The sequence below is a fragment of the Melanerpes formicivorus genome, unplaced genomic scaffold (assembly GCF_026170545.1).
Source record: "Melanerpes formicivorus ecotype bairdi unplaced genomic scaffold, bMelFor1.0.p_v2 SCAF_20, whole genome shotgun sequence".
In the NCBI taxonomy this organism is placed as follows: domain Eukaryota; kingdom Metazoa; phylum Chordata; class Aves; order Piciformes; family Picidae; genus Melanerpes; species Melanerpes formicivorus.
The window spans coordinates 10,130,879-10,151,505 of record NW_027142372.1 but is presented as its reverse complement, the minus strand read 5'-3'; the positions used below and the strand labels follow the sequence as shown (position 1 = coordinate 10,151,505).

The 20,627-nt window shown below is 49.4% G+C and overlaps 1 protein-coding gene across 8 annotated transcripts in view; it reads left to right on the top strand.

Annotated features, from left to right (window-relative positions):
- The window catches only part of ZC3H18 (zinc finger CCCH-type containing 18), a 62,294-nt gene that overhangs the window by 20,710 nt on the left and 20,957 nt on the right, over nt 1-20,627 (top strand). For 4 of the 8 annotated variants that reach the window (XM_068150786.1, XM_068150782.1, XM_068150784.1 and 1 more), the window contains 4 exons: nt 959-1,116; nt 2,644-2,676; nt 4,139-4,265; nt 6,120-6,412. In XM_068150786.1, the coding sequence (XP_068006887.1) occupies nt 959-1,116; nt 2,644-2,676; nt 4,139-4,265; nt 6,120-6,412 (611 nt within the window). The remainder of the gene's footprint in view (nt 1-958; nt 1,117-2,643; nt 2,677-4,138; nt 4,266-6,119; nt 6,413-20,627) is intronic. The other 4 variants (XM_068150788.1, XM_068150787.1, XM_068150790.1 and 1 more) reach the window with 3 other exon arrangements.

Genomic DNA, 20,627 nt, shown 5'->3' with positions numbered 1-20,627 from the left:
TGGTTGGATTTTTAAGGAGGAAAACCATAAAATGCTGGAGACCTCTAACAGTGAGAGCAGGCCCTGAAGTGGAGCCCTCCACAAAGCAAAACATCAAAAAGCTGCTCCAGTTTCCCTTCAGTGCCTGCTTCTGTAGCACCTACAGTGTGGAAGCAGGACCAAGACATGGATTATTCCCCTGTACTGGGGTACTGGTGAGACCTCACATCAAATACTGGGTGCAGTTTTGGGCCCACTCATTCCAAGGACACTGAGGTTCTGGAGCTTGTCCAGAGAAGGGCTGAGAAGCTGGTGAAGGGTCTGCAGAGCAGGTCTTGGTGAGGACCACAAGTTGAAGGAATTGGGACTGTTCATTCCTGGAGAAAATGAGGCTGAGGGGAGACCTTCTGGCTCTCTACAGCTCCCTGAAAGGAGATTTGAGCCAGGTGGGGGCCAGTCATTTCTCCCAAGTATCGAGTGATAGAACAAGAGGAAATGGCCTCAGGTTGCACCAGGGGAGGTTTAAGTTGGATATTAGAAGAAACTCTCACACAAACCCTGGAACAGGCTCCCCAGGGAGGTGGGTGAATCCCCTTCCCTGGGGGTGTTCAGAAGCTGCAGAGATGTGGTGCCGAGGGACGTGGTCTAGCACCAGATTTGGAAGAGTTAGAGACTGGTTGGGCTGCATGATCCTAAAGATCTTTTCCAACCAGAGTGATTCAGTGATTCCAGGGGATGTGGTCCTTGGGACTATGGCTTAATGGTAGACTTAGCAGAGTAGAGTTAATGGCTGGGCTTGATGATCTTGAAGGTCTTTTCCAACCTAAGTGATTTTCTGATCCTCTGGCCTGTGTCTGATGGCTGCAGAGAGTGGACTTGGTGCGTTGGAAACTCTGCCTGCCTGCTGCTGTTCTGAGCCAAGGGAGTTGCTTCAGAAACGTTCCTCCTTCACAGTGCTTTTCTTTGGCTGTTCCTGCAGGTGTTAAAAAAGGCGACCATGAGGAAAGAGCAGGAGCCTGACTTTGAGGAGAAGAGGTTCACCGTGACCATTGGTGAGGACGAGCGCGAGTTCGACAAAGAGAACGAGTTCTTCCGCGACTGGAATTACCGCATCACCAGAGACGTCCGAGATCCAGCGTAAGACACAGCCCTGGCTTTGCCACAGGGAGTGGGGGGGTGGGAAAGGCAGGGCAGCAGGGCAGGCTTGAATTGACTTCCCCCTCCAAACTGGAGGAATGCTCACGCAGGAAGTGGACACCACTTCCATTGAGCACCTTGTACACTGGTGAAACCTTGACCTCTCTTCAGTGGCTCCGGTCCAACACGACCTTCTTTACGGTTGGCTCTAAACCTTTCTGCCTTCAGTGTTGGTGATAACTGCTCCCTCAAGCACACTGTCAAGTTGAGTGTTGCCTACCTCACACCAGTGCTTTCCTCCAGCATTTTTTCCTCTTATTTTTCTTATTTCAACCCATGAGTTATTTCAAATGCCAAAACTGAGGCTGCAAAGTTGAAGCGTGCTCAGCATCCAGGAGCTTCAGGACTCCAGTTGTCCTCACTCAACCAACTGGGTGGTTATTTGGAAGGGCATAGGCTCAGCAGCTGATCTTAAACATCTGCACTAGTCCCACATAAACTATTGAGTAAGATAGCAGCGAGAAAACAAACCTGTTACCTGCCAGGGCATGACTTGGCCCAGAGATGAAGCCCTAAACTTCAGTGCTTAGGTGGTTGGATTTTTAAGGAGGAAAACCATAAAATGCTGGAGACCTCTAACAGTGAGAGCAGGCAGAAGAAGGTAAAAGGGTGACTCAGCTATGAGAGATTTGCTCAGTAGTTCTCAAGCCAAGAAGTAAACTGGGAAAAGACCTTTTGAGAGCGAGGTTTGTGTTCTGCAGAACACAGGTGGATTCCTGTTTGTCTTGCTGACACATCCTCTGTTCTTCCTGCATGTACAGATCATGGGTTATTTCTGCTCCCTCACAGAGAAAGTGTTTGCAAGGCTTGGTTTAGAGTGAATGACTTGCAAATAAAAAAAGGTCTGAAAGGGAGCAGGTTAAGCTTCTGTTCAGTAGTTGGAATGCACTTCCTTTCCCCATCTTAAAAGAAGCTATTAGCTTCTACAGCCTGAAGCAAAGCAGTTGTCCCATATTAATTCTTTCCTGGGTAGAAATTGGTCTATATCTGGGTCTTCCTCTGAGAAAGCTATTGGTTGCCCCTGGGACACATTGTCAACCAGTTGACCATACTGTGTCTTTACTTTATGATGCTATATGAAAACTACCATCAGCATGCTAGTTGTTTCCTGTTTAGGTCCAGGGCTTTCTGTTTTATCATGTGATCAACTTAAAAATGTCTTGCATGTAGCCAGGGATACACAGGAGTAATCAAACAACATGGAATCCCTGGAAATTGAAGCACTTTATGACTGTGGCATTAAAATGTGTGGGGGAAAAAAAGCAAAAGTTATGAAGCTGCTGCTGTAAACTCTGAAGAATGGTGTTTGGTTGTGTTGGGTTTTTTACCCCCCCTCACCCATTTATTGCACAAATTGACACCTTGCAGCAAGCTGGGATGTAAAGAAATGATTTCAGCACTGTCTTGTGACATATGGAGATGGCTAAAAGAGTTCATGAATCCCTTTTTCTCTTTGAAAAACTATAGGGAGGTGGACATCAAAGAAAACATTAACTATGGGTAAGCAGGTCTTTGATTCCAGTATTGTTCCAACTGTAAGAAAATATCCCCTTTTTCTTTCTCCATTGCACTCCTCAAAACTTCCTAGGCCACAGACTGCTTGTCCCATCAGCTCTGGTGGATGACTTATTAACTGAACAGATACATTTATATATATATTTAGGGTGATATCAATTATTCACTTAATTTAAGCACTGCACTTTCTAAACACACAGCAGTGTGCTTGTTTAAATTAAAGAGAAGTCCACAGATGCTCTAGGAAGGGAATAAGGGGATTTGGACTTGAGGGTGGGTGAAAAACTGTTTCCTTCTTAAGGATAGCTCCTGATTTAGTTATTTATTTGCCTCTGGTTGGCATCAGGAGTTTGGTGCTGGTTTAAGATTCCCTGGTGCTCTTTCCCTTATTTTTTCAGATAACAATAGAGACCTTCAAGCATTTAGAAGCAACACAGGGTGCAGCCTGGTTTGCAGGGCAGCACTTGCATCTTAGCCTGGTTTTGGTGCTTTTTAAAACACAAGTGGGCCCTTTATTCCTCTTACAAGTCTGGGTGTTATCAGGGATAATGAGGAATGTGGGAGCACTTGGTTTGTAATCTTCTTTCTGCCACTGGCTTCTCTGTGGCCCTGGAAGTTTCCTGTTTCCTCTACCCACCTCCCCATCTTCCCAATGGATCTGGTGTTGTCACCCCAGGTGGTTGGCAGGGATGGAGTATGTGACTTTAAAACCTTCAGATAATGTTTGCTGAAATCCTCAACAGGAGGGGGAAATGCAGATTTAGAGAGGGTGGGGTTCAAATCCTTTTCTTCCCCAAAAGTAATCCAGTTATGTAGTTGAGCAAGGCGTGCCACGTGCTCACCACTTCATACTGGGTGGCCAGTTCCTGTTTTCCACTGGAGAATATCAGTTGCAGATGCTGTTCCCTTCATGGCACGGAGTATTCCCAGGTGTAGGGACAGAGCCTTGTTGGCTTCTCCCAGTGGGAAGCTCAGCAGCAGCTCATATCCCACAATGGAGGCACTGGGATGCACCCATCACTGCTGGTGGCATGGGAGTAGGAGAGCACCATTCATTCCACTTCTGACATGGGGGTGTTGGGGATGAGCTCTCTCTGCATGGAGGGAAAAGGCAGCTCTCAATAAATGAGGCAAAAGCTGTTTGGTGACACCTGCTTTACGTCCAGCGTGGCCCTAAAATTGGGGATCACCCCATTTATGCCACACTGATTGGAAGGCTGGGTTTGCTTGGGGGTGTTCTCTCTCTTTTTTTTGCCTTTATCAAGAAAGGTTTGTGTCTGTCTGGGGTGGGTGGAAAATAAGCCTCTCTGTGTGGCCACCCACCACTGAACTTGATTTTTCTTCTCGTCAGTGGGCAATGACCGAGAGCTGACCTAGAACACGTAGAGTTTCTGTGGGGTGGCAGGGTGACAATTCCCTTTCTAACCTTCCCTGTTTTTCATTGTAGGCTTGATCCCTATACAGATCCCTATTATGACTATGAAATAGAGCGGTTCTGGCGTGGTGGGCAGTATGAGAATTTCAGGGTTCAGTACACAGACCCTGATCCCTACCGTAACTACAGAGTAAGTAAGGTAATAATACCCCTTTGCCCTGCTTTGCCTTGCAGCTTTCTTCCAGGTGCTCCTTGTTGTGTTTCCAGTGCAGTGGTGGAAATGGGACTTTTGCATGTGTGTTCAAGATGCTCAATCAAAGAACCACAGAATTGTTTCAGTTGGAAGAGACCTGTAAGATCATGGAGTCCAACCATTTACCCAGCACTGCCAGGTCACCACTAAACAATGTCCCTCAACTCCACATCTCCATCGCTTTGAAAACCCATCCAGGCACAGGGACTTCCACCACTGCCCTGGGCAGCCTAGCCCAGGGCTAGACAACCCTCAAGAGGAAGAAATTGTTCCTCATGTCCAACCTAAACCTTCCCTTGAGGCAACTCGAGGCCATTTCCTCTTGTCCTGTCAGTTGTTCCTTGGGAGAAGAGCCTGATCCCCGTGTCCCAGCTTCTTACAGGTAGTTGCATCTCAACTGAATTACTGCACAAAGCACACTCTAGGTGTGGGGACAGGAGGATATTCAAGAGGCTGAGGGCAAAAGCACATTTGAGGTGGGAAGATGGTTCCCCTTCACGTGCACTGGCTGCTCCTCTGTGTACCAGGCAGTTGTGCAGTGCTGCCAGCTGCATTTGCAACCACTCTTGGATATGTTGGCAAGGGAGGGAGGGAGTTTCCAGGAAATAACCTGCTTGAGGAAGTGATTAGTTGTTAGCTACTGGGACAGGAGAAAGGATTAGATGTGGACAGGCATGCTTTGTGTACAGACAGCATGAACATCACCTCTGATGGAGCTGCACGTTCCTTCAGTCAGAGGAGCGCACCAGCCAGCTGCCAAGCTGCAGCTGCAGAGTCAGTTGGTGTTGCACTGCTGTAAGGCGGAAATAAGGCTGTGAACCCTTTCCCTCCCCTTCCTTTTGCCCTCATGTGAACTGTTTTACCTCCAGAGCAGTGGTGCAAGTAACAAATTCTTCCAGGTTGAGAGGTTTTGGTGGTCACATACTTTAAGAAGTGTTTTCATTTTGCTGTTAAGATCATGCAGCACACAAACAAGAGGGTGTCCTGGCTGGTGCTGCTCATGACACACCATAAGTTGTTTTCATGCTGCTCTTGGTAATTAGCTCATTATAAACAAGATTAACATCTCTTGTACACATCAATACATTTATTTAATGAGCAGAAGAATCCAAATTAATCTTTGCCTGTTGAAAAATCACAACACTGATCATAGAATCATAGAAATCAATCTTGATGATCTCTGAGGTCTTTTCCAACCTGATTGATTCTATGATGCTATGATCAAGTCCAGCCTATCACCCAACACCTCATGACTAAACCATGGCTTCAAGAGCTACCTCCAATCCCCTCTTGAGCACCTCCAGGGATGGTGACTCCACCACCTCCCTGGGCAGCACATTCCAATGGCAAATAACTCTGTGAAGAACTTTCTCCTCACCTTGAGCCTAAACCTCCCCTGGCACAGCTTGAGACTGTGTCCTCTTGTTCTGGTGCTGGTTGCCTGGGAGAAGAGACCAAGCCCCGCCTTCCCTCAGGTAGTTGTAGAGAGTAATGAGATCTCCCCTGAGCCTTCTCCTCTCAAATGCAATGTGTTCCTCTCCAGGAAGCCCCAGAGTATTTATCTCAGGACTTTAAGGCTTTGACTGATAGAATTATTTAAGTTGGAGAAGACCTTCAAGATCACCAAGTCCAACCTTTAACCCTACTCCACCGAGTCCATCACTAAGCCGCCGCGTGCCCCAGGCACCACGTCTGCACAGCTTTCAAGCACCGTCCTTGCTGCCTGCTGTGCCAGGAGATGCTGCCACAGCCTCACCATGATTTTTTTCTCTCTCTTGTTTATTTTTTTTCCCTTCAAAGGAAAGAGAACGAGAACGGGAAAGGGAGAGAGAGAACCGGCAGCGGGAGAGGGAGCGGGAGAGGGAGCGCGAGCGGGAGCGGGAGCGGCGCCAGCGGGAGCGCGAGCGGGAGAGGGAGCGGGAGCGTGACAAGGAGCGGCAGCGGCGGAAAGAAGAGTGGGAGAGGGAGAGAGAACGAGTGAAGAGAGACGAGAAGGACAGACAGCACAGAGACCGCGACAGGGACCGGGACCGGGACAGGGAACGGGAAAAGGAGAAAGAAAAACCAAAGCCTCGGTCCCCGCTGCTACCAAGGTGAGTGTGCGCTGGGGTGCGGACTCCGCGGTCTAGCTGGTGTTGCTTTAGCTGTGGATCGTGAGCCAGGCTCCTGCTGGTCACAATGGAGAGTCACAGAATCACAGAAACATTCAGGTTGGAAGAGACCCTCAGGACCACCACATCCAACCAATGACCCTGCTCTGCGAGGTTCACCCCTAAACCATATCCCCAAGCACCACACCCAAACCACCTTTACACACATCCAGGGTTGGTGACTTGCCCACCACCCTGGGCAGCACATTCCAATGCCTGACCACTCTTGCTGGGAAAGTTTGTTTCCTAATGTCCAGTCTAAACCTACCCAGTCACAGCTTGAGGCCATTCCCTCTTGTTCTGTCACTAACTATCTGTGAGGAGAGACCAGCACCAGCCTCTCTGCAGTGTCCTTTCCAGTAGCTGTAGAGAGCAATGAGGTCTCCCCTCAGCCTCCTCTTTTCCAAACTAAGCAGCCCCAGCTCCCTCAGTTGCTTTTTATAAGATATATTTTCCAATCTCTTCAGCTTCATTGCCCTCCTTTGCACCCACTCCAGCACCTCCACATCTCTGCTGTACTGTGGAAAGATCTCCTTTTTCCACAGCTCTGGACTAAAGCAGTAGTTTCAAGAGGAAGGCAACACTTTGCATGAGTCTTGGTGGCCACTAAGTGGAGCTCAAGCATCAGGAAGAACCCAGCGTGTGTCAGCCTGATCTAGTCAAACCTGCTTTAGCAGAGCTTGGACTGGATGATATCCAGAGGCCCCTTCCAACCTCACCACTCTGTGATTCTGTAATCTGGCTCAGAAAGGAGGAGAGCATATGTCCTCTGGGCTGTAGGGATGGAGGTGTTCAGCATGTCTCTGCACCCATGCAGGCAGTCTGTCTTGGGGAGCCATCTGAGTCCCCAGTGCTAAGAGAGTCCTGAGAATCATAGAATCACAAGTGGTTTGGGTTGGAAGGATCATCTAGTTCCAAGCCCCCTGCCATTGGCAGGGATATCTACTAGTCCAGTTTGCTGAAGACCCAATACAGTCTTGACTTTGAACACCCCCAAGCTTAGAGCCTCCACAGTTCCTCTGGACAACCTATTCCAGTGCCTCCCCATCCTCATGGGGAAGAATTCTTCCAGTTTGAAGCCATTACCACTTGTCCTGACACTGCATACCTTTGTAAAGCAGATGGTGGTGACTCCCTTTGTGGCCTTGACAAATGGCCTTTGGCAAGAACCAGGGCTGCTTTGGGAGTTTGTGGATAGCAAAAGCTGGAGATTTAAGTGAAACTAGGAGAGGCTAGAAAAGGTGAAGGGATTGTATGCCTCGGGCTGAGTCCCTGCTGAGTGTCATGGTGGGATTGCAGTGAGGACTTGAGTTTCTTGCCTTGCATCTCCAGGAAAGCTGCTGAGCAGAGTCAGTGTCTTGGAAATCATAGAATCAATAAGGTTGGAAGAGACCTCAAAGGTCATCAAGTCCAACCTGTCACCCAACACCTCATGACTACTAAACCATGGCACCAAGTGCCATGTCCAGTCCCCTCTTGAACCCCTCCAGGGATGGTGACTCCACCTCCCCGAGCAGCCTATTCCAATAGCTAACAACTCTCTCTGTGAAGAACTTTCTCCTCACCTCCAGCCTAAACTTCCTAAATGAGTGGCAGACAGAGTCCTCTGACACGTGGAGGGACATGTGGATACATGAGTATGTGCAGAGAGGGGTGCAGGGAAGCTGTGTTTCCCCCAGACACACTGGAGCTTCTCCTTCAGCCCAACGTCTGCTGTTGCACAAGCACTAGAGGGAGGTTGGAAGCATCATGAGCATGAGAAACTTCTTTTAATGAAGAATAGGGCTAGGAATGCCTGGAATGAGGTGTCACGTGGAATTGTGTGGTTTTAAGAGGGAGCAGGGTTTAGTCTGGAATCTGACCCAGAATTTCTGTTTGCATTTCCAGAAGGAAAGCTGGTTCCTGATGGTGACCCTTTTGTCCAAGAGGAAGTCATAGTTTCAGAACAGTTTGAGGGTGTCTTGTGAGGTTTGAGTGCTGTCTCAAACTGGTTGTAAGATACATTTAATTATAATCCTCACTTAGAACTGTAATTTGTGCACCCAAATTACCACATTTGCTGTTGGTATGTGCTCTCCTTGGATGAGTGATAGAAGAGGTCTTGCTGTCCAGAGCCATGTGATGATGATGAAAGTGATATCAACTGATTGGCAGCTCAGGTTGTTAGTCACTAACAGTCACCATGACTGCAGGATCACAGTGTAAGGCTTAGGCTGCTGGTTGCTCCATCCCTTGATGCTCATGATGGGTCATGGAGCCAGGCTCAGTGGGAGAGCTCTGGCCCAAGGTTTGCTGGGTAGAAGCAGTAGCCATGTGCTCTAGTCTCGGACCCATTTAACCCATTTCACCTTGTGTAACCATCAGTGTGAGCCAAAAGATGGGATTTATGGTGTTCAGGACATTACATCCTTTGTGGATACAGGCTCCTGGAATCATTTTGTTTGGTAGAGACCTTTAAGATGGAGTTCAACAATTCACCCAGCACTGCTAGGTCACCACTAAACCATGTTCCTCAGCACTGCATCTCCACAGCTTTGAAACCCCTCCAGGGATGGGGACTCCACCCCTGCCCTGGGCAGTCTGGACCAGGCCTTGACAACCTTTTGAGGAAGAAATTGTTCCTCATGTCCAGCCTAAACCCACCTGAGTAGTCCCACCTGAGGCCATTTTTTCTTGTCCTATGGCTTGTTCCTTGGCAGTAGAGACCAACCCCCACTTGCCTCCAACCTCCTTTTAGGGAGTTGTAGAGAACCAGAAGGTCTCCCCTCAGCCTCCTTTTCTCCAGGCTGAACAACCCCAGTTCCCTCAGCTGCTCCTCCCAAGACTTGTGCTCTAGACCCTTCACCAGCTTCGTTGCCCTTCTTTGGTCACGTTCTTGGTTCCCCACTTCCCTTCTGTGCCCCTTCTCTGACATAAGTGAGCTGTGGAGACCTCTTGGATCTTCCAGACAGGCTTCTTTGTAAATTAAAAACAGCTCTTGATATGACTCTTGGCTTTTTTGATTAGGGCTGCTGTCCCTTCTAGAAACAGAAATGGAAGATCTACTGCTGGAAGTGCCCTCAGCCTTGTCCTGTAATACAGTGATGACTGTAGGGCCAGGCAGAAAGCTGGGAGAGGAGGACAGTGAGCAGGGCTGGCTTTTGGGTTTGTCTGTGTGTGGCTTTAAAGCTGCTGTTGAGAAGCATTTGTAACTTGTGTTGAGCAGAGAGCTAGTTTTGAGCAGAAAGCTTTTGAGTATCCCAAGGTCAGCTTCTCCACACAAGGCCTCCTCTAAAGGGAAAGTGGAATTAATTAGTGGGAGTACTTAGAGTAAACCCAAAGCCTTGGAAGGCTGCTCCAGTGGGTCTGAAGTTCCTGACACTGAAATCCAGGTCAAAAGGAACACTCTTACTACAACATTTACAGGTGCGTGGGTGTCTACAGAGAAAAATTAAGTGTTGTAAAGCCTTTGACCAAAGCGAAGCCATAATTCAGCTGCTTTTCCCTTGGAGCCCTCATCCAGCAGTCCGTGTTCCCTGACACCCCAAGTCACACACTTGCAGTGTGACTTGGCTCTGGGCACTGCCCTTTTGCTCCACCTTTTGCTTTGCTCCAACCTTTTTTGACAGGCTCCAAACTTCCTCGTGGCAGTTTGAGCTGTCTCACCTTTTCTCCAGATACCTGCAGAGGGCCAGGCTGGGCACTTTGGGATTCAACGGCTCCCAGGTTTCATGTACAAAATGCCTGTGATTGCTTTGGGCTTCCTGGGCAACAGGATGCACAGTAGTGGCGTGGTGCTCACCTGCAGGTCTGTTTATAGACTCTGGGCTTGCCCTAATGGATAAGATCCCAGGTTTTGGCAAGTCTGGCCTTTCCAAGTGTCATGGGACCATGGGGGCTGGCTTGTGCTGGGGCAGCCCGTTAACATTCCTGCAGCTCCAGCCCTGCTCTTCCTTTAATGAGCTGGGGAGACTGAAAAACTGCTCCACAGGAGTTATGCAACCAGCAAGGAGCTTTGCCAAAGGCAGAGCTGAGGATGTCTGTAATTACAGGTAAATGTTGGTCTGTCCATCAGAGCTCCCTCACGTTAGAGGGTTGGAGGAAAGAGCAAACTGTCATACAGAGTGCAGAGTTGAAAGAGATAAAACTCAAACAGCTAATAGCTAGGAACACAAAGGCAAATTCCTTTTCCATTCTACTGAAAGCAGGAAGGTTTAATCTGATCTCCAAACAACAGCAGAGCAGTTAAGGCTGAGAACAGAGAAGCTGGAGGACTTCCTGGCATCACTGCTTGCTGCAGATGAGGAGGATTAGAACTGAACAACAAACAAAGACTCTAAACGCTAACGGACTCAGACTCCTCAGTGGCAAATGGTTCTCCTTGACCATTTCCTCCTCCTCCTCTTCAGAGGCTGCAGTGTTTGGGCTTCAGGTAGTATTGTCTCATGAGGACTGGGTGTTCTTGAGTGTGCAACTGCTGCTTTATGTTTTGGCTGCTTTTCTTTTCCCAAGCTTGAGATGAGCACTCCAAGAACTTCATCATCTGAGACTGCAATGCTAGTAAAATTGTTGCTGTTCCTCCTCCTTCCTCCTCAGGCACTGAACACTTAAACAAGCCAGAACACTCTATGATCAATCAGAGGGATCACTTGGATGCCTGTCCTCATGTTCCCCATCTCCAGAAGGAGTTCTGATGCCCCAGGCTGTGACTGGCTTTGCTGAGTACAAAAGTTCTGCTTTATATCTGCCAGTCTGGTTCATCAGTGTTGTGCAGAGCATTGCAGGGATGAAAAAGTGGCATGAGATGTTTTGTCTGAGGAGGCTTAGAGTGGTGCAAAGTGTTCTTACCTGATCTGTTGGCCTTTAGCTGCGAGCTAAGAAATAGAAGGATTAAACCAATTTACTGTTGTTCATAGAATCACAGGATGGTTTTGGTTGGAAAAGACCTTGAGGATCATCGAGTCCAGCCATTCTCTGACTCTGCCAAGGCTGGTGCTAAACCACATCCCTCAGCACCACATCTCTGTGTCTTCTAAACACCTCCAGGCTTGGGGATTCAACCACCTTCCTTGGGAGCCTGTTCCAGTCTTTGAGAACTCTTTCAGTGAAGGAGTTTCTTCTAATGTTCAACCTAACCCTTCCCTGGTGCCACCTGTGGCCATTTCCTCTCATCCTGTCGCTAGTCCTATTACTTGTTGCCTGTTGCACAGGTCTTTGCCCCACCATCATCCAAGTGAATCTGATTGTTTATGGAGTGCATTGAGTGAGTGGTTGTACTTCCAAAGCACTGAGGGATGTTGAGGAGTTAGACCCACTAGTGAGGGGGCAGCAGGGTTGGTATCACTGCCCCATTGACTGAGGTGGTGCTAGGTGGTTGTCCACCAAGTCGAGAGGAAGCGGATGGAACAGTCACATGCTGCAGGTCTGAGAGATGGGCACTGGTTCCTTTCCCAGCTGTGGGGGATGCCATGGGCCCTGGTGAGAAGCAGCATGGCAAAATGAACCTTGGGTTGAGAAATTTGTCATCTCTTGTTCTTGAGGAAGCTTGTCCTGAAATCCGAGGTGAAAGCTATTTCCACGCAGTCGGGTTTGGTCAAGGCCAAAATCTGTGGGGCACTGGTGCAGAGTGATGAGGAAGCTGCTGTTGTCCTCAGAGATGTCCCTGAGTCTGAGCAGGAGGTGCCAGCAGCTCCAAAGCTGCCAGGAAGGAGGTGTCCCAGGGAACCATCCGGTGATTATCGCACACACACCAGCTTGGGGCTTTTGGGGAAGGAAGTTTTCCTCAGCTGGGCTGAAGCCTATTGACAGAGAGTGCACTTAATGCAGCCATTAAAGCCTAAAAATAACACCTGCAAGTGGTGGCATTGTGAAATTTAAAGCAATGTCACAAAGGGCAACATAAACCCCCTGTGAAACCCTTCCAGCAAGTGTTGTGCTCCTGCCCACCTTCTCTTGAGGTGGCAGTAGCTCCCAGTCATGAGGGGCTCTGTAACGCTTCCAACCCTGGCACAAAAGGTTCTTTTGTGTTTCCTCAGCAGAGCTCACACTTGAGTTGTGTTCAGTTTTGGCTCCCTCACTCCAAGAAGGACACTGAGGTGCTGGAGCAAGTCCAAAGAAGGACAGCAAAGCTGGTGAGGGGTCTAGAGCACAACTCTTGTGAGAAGCAGCTGAGGGAACTGTCTTTGCTTAGCCTGAAGAAAAGGAAGCTGAGGGGAGACCTGGCTCTCTACAGCTTCCTGAAAGAAGGTTGGAGCCAGGTGGAATTATTCTCTTCTCCCAAGGAACAAGTGATAGAATAAGAGGAAATGGCCTCAAATTGTGCCAGGGGAGGTTTAGGTTGGATATTGGGGGAAATTTCTTTCCCTGAAGAGCAGTCAGGCATTGAAAGAGGCTGCCCAGGGTGGAGTCCCCATCCCTGGAGGGGTTTAAAAAACATGTAGACATGGCACCTTGAGGCATGGTTTAGTGGCCATGGGGATGTTGGGTTGAAGGTTGGACTTGATGATCTTAGAGGTCTTTTCAAACCTTTCTGATCCTATGATTCTCCAAGCTAGGAGAAGCTGACTTTGTAATAGCTTAATCATTAATCTCTGGGGTGAGCATGTTAATGAGCAGGATAACCCAGAGTCTGAAATCAGTGGATGCAGGTTCCCCAGGGCTGGCAAGTTAGAAAGTGTTGGAAGGAGGCTGATGAGAGAAAGGAGTGGCAGAAGCAAGGCAATGCAAATGGAGTGATTCATGGTGGTGTGTATGGCTGTGTGTGATCACAAACCAACTCAACTCATTTCTCAGATGAATCACAGAATGGTTTGGCTTGGTAGGGTCCTGTAAGGTCCTCTAGTTCCAATCCCCCTGCCCTAGCCAGGGATACCTCCTACTAGACCAGGTTGCTCAGGGCCCCATCCAACCTGGCTGTAATGCTGTAGTTCTCAGTGTTCCTGGATCATCATCATTTCTCCCAGCAACTCCTGGTGGTCTCCCCATGCTACCAGCTGGGTCTACTCCCTATAAGGGAGAGCAGAAGTTGCTCAACTAGATTAGAATAGGTTGGTGGGCTTAGTAATAGCATCTCATCAGGTTGAGTAAAGATGGTGCAGCAGGCTGGTGGCATTTGTCTTCTCATAGTTTTCCATCTTGGAATAACGTCTGTTTCTTAATTCCTTCACTTGTCCATGTTTGTCCTGCCACAGGAGGAAGAGCAGGTAGGGTAGACAGCTCTATGATATTGCTGGTTTCCAGTGAGGCCTTGCAGGACCCTGGAGCACTCTAAATTAGTCTTGCATCCATGAGAAGTTAGCAAATGGGTAAAGCAGCCTTTGTCAGGAGACACAGATCTGCTCTCCAGGTCTGCACCTTCCCTGGGTGGCTTCTTGGGGTGCCATGAGCTCAGAGAAGCAAATGGCCTCAGGCTGTTGGGTTTCCCAGGTTGAAACAAGGTGTCTGGAACTGAAGCTGTGCTCCTCCTGCTCACAGCAGGTCTGTCATGCTGGTGCTACACCAGGCAGCACTGCTCAGAAGAGGGTTTCCCTTCTCTCCATGTGCAGAACAGGCCTCGTGCTGCTCTGTGGTTCTTCAGAGCTGAGCTGAGAGTGCAGTGACACTGTGGTGATAATCATTCATAGACTGGGTTGGGTTGGAAGGGACATCTTAAAGGTCATCTGGTCCAACCCCCCTGCAGTCAGCAGGGACATCTGCCACTAGAGCAGGTCTCTGAGAGCCCCAAACAGCCTGACCTGGAATGTTATCGGGCTTGGGGCATCTACCACTCTCTTGGGCAACCTGGGCCAGTGTCTCACCACTGTAGAACATTTCTCCTTAATGTAGGAGAGGAGGCTCAGGGGAGACCTTATTGCTGTCTACAACTACCTGAAGGGAGGTTGTAGCCAGGTGGGGGTTGGTCTCTTCTCCCAGACAACCAGCACCAGAACAAGAGGATACAGTCTCAAGCTGCACCAGGGGACATTTAGGCTGGAGGTTAGGAAGAAATTCTTCATAGAGAGATTGGCCATTGGAATGGGCTGCCCAGGGAGGTGGTGGAGTCACCATCACTGGAGGTGTTTAGGAGGAGACTTGATGGGGTGCTTGGTGCTATGGTTTAGGTGATTAGGTGGTGTTGGATGATAGGTTGGACTCGATGATCTTGAAGGTCTCTTCCAACCTGGTTAACTCTATTCTTACTCTTCATATTTTTCTAGGCCTAGTCTAACCATTATAATAATTTCCTTATATCCCCAGTTTTTGTTCCAGAGCAAAGGAACCTGGTTAGGTGGCTTTGCTTTGATTTCTACTCCCAGCTTATTTGGGAAAATCAGTGATAACAAAACCTGCCTGTGAACCACGTCAGCAAAGCTTCTCAGAGGTCTCCCCAAGTGGCTGGAGTTCTCCCTTAGTCTCCACGGCCCTTGCGGTCCTGCCTCCCCTTCCACAGCACAGCAAGAAGGGTTTCGTAACCAGGGATGGAGAGGAAGGGCATGGAGTGACTCAGATGGAGATCTCCAGGAATGTGGCATTTCAGAGAGGGAATTGCTGGCGAGCTCTCCCACCCTGGGCTTCATTAAAGCACGGCAGAGAGCAGGGCAGAACGGCTGCACGCAGGTACCTCTCCTTCAGAGGAGGTTCTCAAGGCGTCGAATGCTCAGCCCTGAGGGTAGATCACATCTCAGATAGCTTTATCTGCCTGCTGTGATGATTTCATACTGGAGGTTCAGATCATATCTCCTCTATTTAATTTCAAAGCCTCTCCCCATCAGGCTTTGAAGAAATTTTTTTCTTCTTCTTCTCCTTCCTCCCCCCCTCCCCCTCCCATCTCCACACAACTGATAACTCAGCTTTAGATCAAAATGTCTTGAGAGGAGCTTGTCCTCTGCTAATATTTCACCAAGATCAATTAGCACTGGCTCCAAGGTTCAGCATTTCCCCTTGTGGCTTTTCAGGAGCTGTTGTCCCTCTCCAGCCACACAAGTGACTTTATTGTGCTGAGGCAGGGAAAAAAACTTAGAATCACAGAATGCTTTAGGTTAAAAGGAACCTTTCAAGATCATCTAGTCCAACCCTTCTGCAGTCATCAGGGATATCTGCAACTGGAGCAGGTTGCTCAGAGTCCCAGACAGCCTGACCTGGAAGGATTCCAGGGACAGGGCATCTAGCACCTCTGTGGGTAACCTGGGACAGGGTGTCAGCCACCCTCAGTGGAAAACATTTCTTCTGTCTCTCCAGTCTGAATCTCTCTCTCATATTTTAAACCCATCACATCCTGTCTTGTCACAAAAGGCCCTGCTCAAAAGTCTGTCCCCAGCTTTCTTATTAGCCCCTGTGAGTCCTGAAAGGCTACAAGAAGGTCTCCTTGAAGCCTTCTCTTCTCCAGGCTGAACAACCCAAACTCCCTCAGCCTGGCCTCACAGCAGAAGGATTTCAGCCCTCAGCATCATTGCTGTAGCATCCCCTGGCCATGCTCCAGCAGGTCCATGGCTCTCCTGTGCTGAGGACCCCAGGTGGGGTCTCGGCAGAGCAGAGAGGCAGAATCCTCTCCCTGCCCCTGTTGCCCACAATGCTGGGGGCCAGCCCAGGACACAGCTGGGTCTGGGCTGTGAGCACACATTGCCAGCTCCCGTCCGGCTTTGCACCCACCGGCACACCCAAGCCCTTCTCCACAGGGCTGCCCCCCAGCCCTTCACCCTGGATTGATACCAAGGGTTGCCTTGACCCAGTTGTAGAGGCACTCTTCCACTGGAAGAGGTGATTTTGCAGCAGTTGCAGGTCCCTTGACAGCTGCCTTGGCACATGGCTCTGGTCATTCCTCGAATCCGCTTCCTCTGGAAAATTCCACTGTCCCAGAAGGAGAGCTCGGCGCGGCGCTGCTGACGCAATGCTTGCCTTCCTGCAAGAAATGCAAAGGCTGGTGAAACATCAGTGGACTTTCCTCTCTCAGAAGATTGAGCTGTAGCTGCTGGCCAAAAGAGCAGCCCTGGAGCCAGGCTGACGTCACCGGTGGCTGTGGGTGATAAGGTTTGCGTTACCTGTGGGAGCAGCGTCCCACGGGGAGGGGGAAGGAAGGAAAGAAGGAAGGAAGAACCTTCCTCAGCAACCTCATTTTCCTCTCCAAGACTAGAATTCCTTTGGTGTGATTTGCAACACACATGAGGAGGAGAATCTGAGCTCTGCAGCTGCACTTCTCCCCCTCCAAATTTGGGCATATGTGGGAGTGGGAGCACATGCGACTGGGAAGCTGGCTGACCCACGCTGCGCTTTGCCTTGCCAACTGGGAGCTGCTTTGGGTCCTCCTCTTGTTGCCAAAGCCACATGCAGCTCCAGTTTGTTGCTTGATTGGTGTCATTACATCCCAACCAAACACAGTTTCATGTGTGTGTCCTGGGAAATAGAACATTTTGGTATTTTTGAGGTTAAAATGAGCTTCAGAAGCAGCCAGGCTCTGCAGCCCCGGCTCGTGGACTGGTGACACAGGATATGGCTCCCTGGGGCTCTGGAAGGACATGAAGCTGCTTTTGATCAGCCTGTCAGTCTTTCACTCCCTCTGTAACAGGTGTTTTTGAACCTTGTGGCACAGACCTACTTAATTAGGGAGTTAATCCTTAAATACTGGAGTTTGGGAACTGTTTCACACATGTGGACTTTGGTAGCCTGCAGCTTTTTTGACTGAAGCATGTTAGATTTGCCTGGACTGCACCAGCTCTGCTGGGCTGTGGATGATCTCAGATGAAGTGCCCTGATGTGATCTCATGGCTCAACCACCCCAAAGCAGCCAGACTTCTTGTGCAGGCTGTAACTGAGGTGTTAGTTAGCAGACAGCAAGGATCTTGCCAGTTCCTCCAGCTTGCTTCCATTTCTGACTGCTGAATTCTGCTGGAGGAGATGAGCCAAGCAGCAGCAGCTACCAGTCCCTTGTGTGAAGTTGAACAAGTCCATTTGGTGGTGCTACACATGGGGCATGCAGGTAGCTCTTGAGGAAACCCTTGTAAAATGTCCTGACACGAGCATCAGCTTTCTTCCTTGGCTGTAGCATGGTGATGTATTTACTGCTGAGTCAAAAAGCCAAAGCATGTCCAGAACTGAGGCTTCTGTTGTGGTTTTCCTGAGGAGAAAAAACCTTTCCCCTAGAAAGTGACTTCATCAAGAGGGAATTGCACCTAACCAGGTAATAGGTGCCAGCAAGATTTGCTTTCAGAGTCATCTTTGCTCCAGGCTTGCACTCAAGTTGTGGAGCTCAACGTAAGTTGGTCACACGTAGGGGTGGTGCTGAAGTCCAGCTCCCAGGATGTGCTGCTGTTAGATTTCATTGTGGGCAAGTTGGTTTTTGGGAGAGAGAAAAACAATTCTGTAGGAGACTTTTCTTCCTCAAAACTCTTGCAGGAGAGAGTTGAGCCTGGAAAGGGGCAAGGGTGTTCATTAGTTGCTGGCTTTCACCTTTGACACCTTGGGCACTGCAGTGAAAAGCTTCTTGGCAGGCTTTAATTCAGGTGGAACTGCTTCTGCCTGCATGTGCCAACAGGATATTGCTCCTGCATCTCAGCAGATGTTGGTCAGTTAGAGGGCAGAAGGGCTCTGCAGAGGGACCTCAACTGACTGGACAGATGGGCAGAGTCCAACAGGATGGCATTCAACAAGTCCAAGTGCCAGGTGCTGCACTTTGGCCACAGCAACCCCATGCAGAGCTACAGGCTGGGGTCAGAGTGGCTGGAGAGCTCCCAAACAGAGAGGCACCTGGGGGTGCTGATTGACAGCTGCCTAAACATGAGCCAGCAGTGTGCCCAGGTGGCCAAGAAGGCCAATGGCATCCTCACCTGCATTAGGAATAGTGTGGCCAGCAGGAGCAGGGAAGTCATTGTGCCCCTGGACTCTGCATTGGTTAGGCCACAGTACTGTGTCCAGTTCTGGGCCCCTCAGTTTAGGAAGGACATAGAGACTTGAACATGTCCAGAGAAGGGCAACAAGGCTGGGGAGAGGCCTTGGGCACAGCCCTGTGAGGAGAGGCTGAGGGAGCTGGGATTGCTTAGCCTGGAGAAGAGAAGGCTCAGGGGTGACCTCATTGCCCTCTACAACTACCTGAAGGGAGGTTGTAGCCAGGAAGGGGTTGGTCTCTTCTCCCAGGCAAGCAGCACCAGAACAAGAGGACAGAGTCTCAAGCTGCACCAGGGGAAGTTTAGGCTGGAGGTGAGGAGAAAGTTCTTCACCGAGAGAGTGATTCGTCATTGGAATGTGCTGCCCAGGGAGGTGGTGGAGTCACCATCCCTGAAGGTGTTCAAGAGGGGATTGGACGTGGCACTTGGTGCCATGGTCTAGTGATGAGGTCTGTGGTGACAGGTTGGACTCGATGATCTTTGAGGTCTCTTCCAACCTTGGTGATACTGTGATACTGTGAGTGTAGTCCCTCAGGAAGGGACATCAGAGTGGGATGTAGTCTAGGGTTACTCATGAGCATCCTCCAGTGGTGGTGTTCTCCTTTCTGCTGCTCTTTAACCTGCTGCTTGATGCAAGCTCTGAAGGCTGTACTAAACTTTCTTTTTCTTTGCACTGTGCCCTTTGAAGACACTCCAGAAGTCAAAATAGCTTCCAAATGAGTTTGTACTGCTTCTGCTGAACAGGAGCTTGACCCAAGGTACAACTATTTTGTGTTGTCAGAGTGTAAATAACAGGTCTAGTGTATTTCAGCCCATAGTCCATGAGCTTCCTCCATGATGCCGCTTGTGGCTGGAACATGGAAAACTTGACCAACCCACAGCAGATAACACATGCTCTGTGTTTTAGAGCAGTGCTGGGAAGGGTGATGATGCTACATGAGGATGCTGGTGAATAATTCTGAGCCATAACCCTGCTTGGGCATCTCTTACATGGCAGTCAGCAGTTTTCTGTGCTAATACATAAGCCTCCTCTTGTGAGACTGGAATGAGGCTTGTGGGGGAGGTGAAGGTGAAACAAGAGGACTGAGTACTGGGACCAGTGCTCTTTAATATCTTTAGCAATGATCTGGATGGGGAGAACAAGGCACTCTCAATGTGTTTGCAGATAACACTAAGCTGGAGGGAGCATTGATTTGCTTGAGGGTAGAATGGCTTTACATAGGACAGGTTGGAATGATAGGTTGAGGTCAGTGGGAGGAGGTTCAATCAGGCCAAGTGCTGGGTCCTGCACTTGGGTCACAACAACCCCATGAATGCTCAAGGCTTGGGGCAGAGTGTCTGGAAAAGGCCCAGTGGAAAAGGCCTCATCCTTGGAGATATTCAAGGTCAGGATTGACAGGGCTCTGGGCAACCTGATGTGATGGAGGTTGGCCCTGCTGATGGCAGGGGGGTTGGACTAGATGACCTTTGGGGCTGCCTTCTGACCCAAACCATTCTATGATTGATAGCATCTGAAAATGAGCCACTGTCTACCCAGGTGGCCAAGAAGGCCACCAGCATCCTGGCTTGGAGTGTGGCCAGCAGAACCAGGGAAGTGAATGTACCACTGTACTGGGTACTGATGAGGCCACACCTCACCACTACAAGAAGGACATTGAGATGCTAGAGAAGGGCAGTGAAACTGGTGAGGGGTCTGGAGGACAAATCTTGTGAGGAGCAGCTGAGGGAACTGGGGTTGTTCAGCCTGGAGAGAAGGAAGTTGAGGGGAGACCTGGCTCTACAATTCCCTGAAAGGAGGTTGGAGCCAGGTGGGGGTTGGCCTCTTCTCCCAAGGAAAGAAGCAACAGGAGGAAATGGCCTCATGTTGCACTAGGGGAGGTTTAGGTTGGGCATTAGATGAAACTTCTTCACTGTGAGGGTCCTCAAACCCTAGAACAGGCCAAGGAGGTGGTTGGAGGTGTTGAAAAGCCTCAGAGATGTAGTGCTGAGGGACGTGCTTTAGCACCAGACTTGGTAGTGTTAGATAATGATTGGACTCCATGATCTTAAAGGTCTTTTCCAACCTAAACGAGTCTGTGATGTGGGACAAACTAGTTGTGTTGGCAGAGATCAGGGAAGAGTAGGATGCTGCACTGGAATGTCAGCATGTACAAGTTTTGGAGCTGGGGAAGAGGTGAGAGGCTGTAGGAGTTCCAACTGCATTGGGATTGTTGTAATGCTGCCAAGCAAGGAGGAGATGAACCTTCTGAGTGACTAGTGAAGCCTTCAAAGGGCAAAACAGGCTGCTAATGAAGAGCTTTAATTATCCTGTTGTCTGTTGAAGA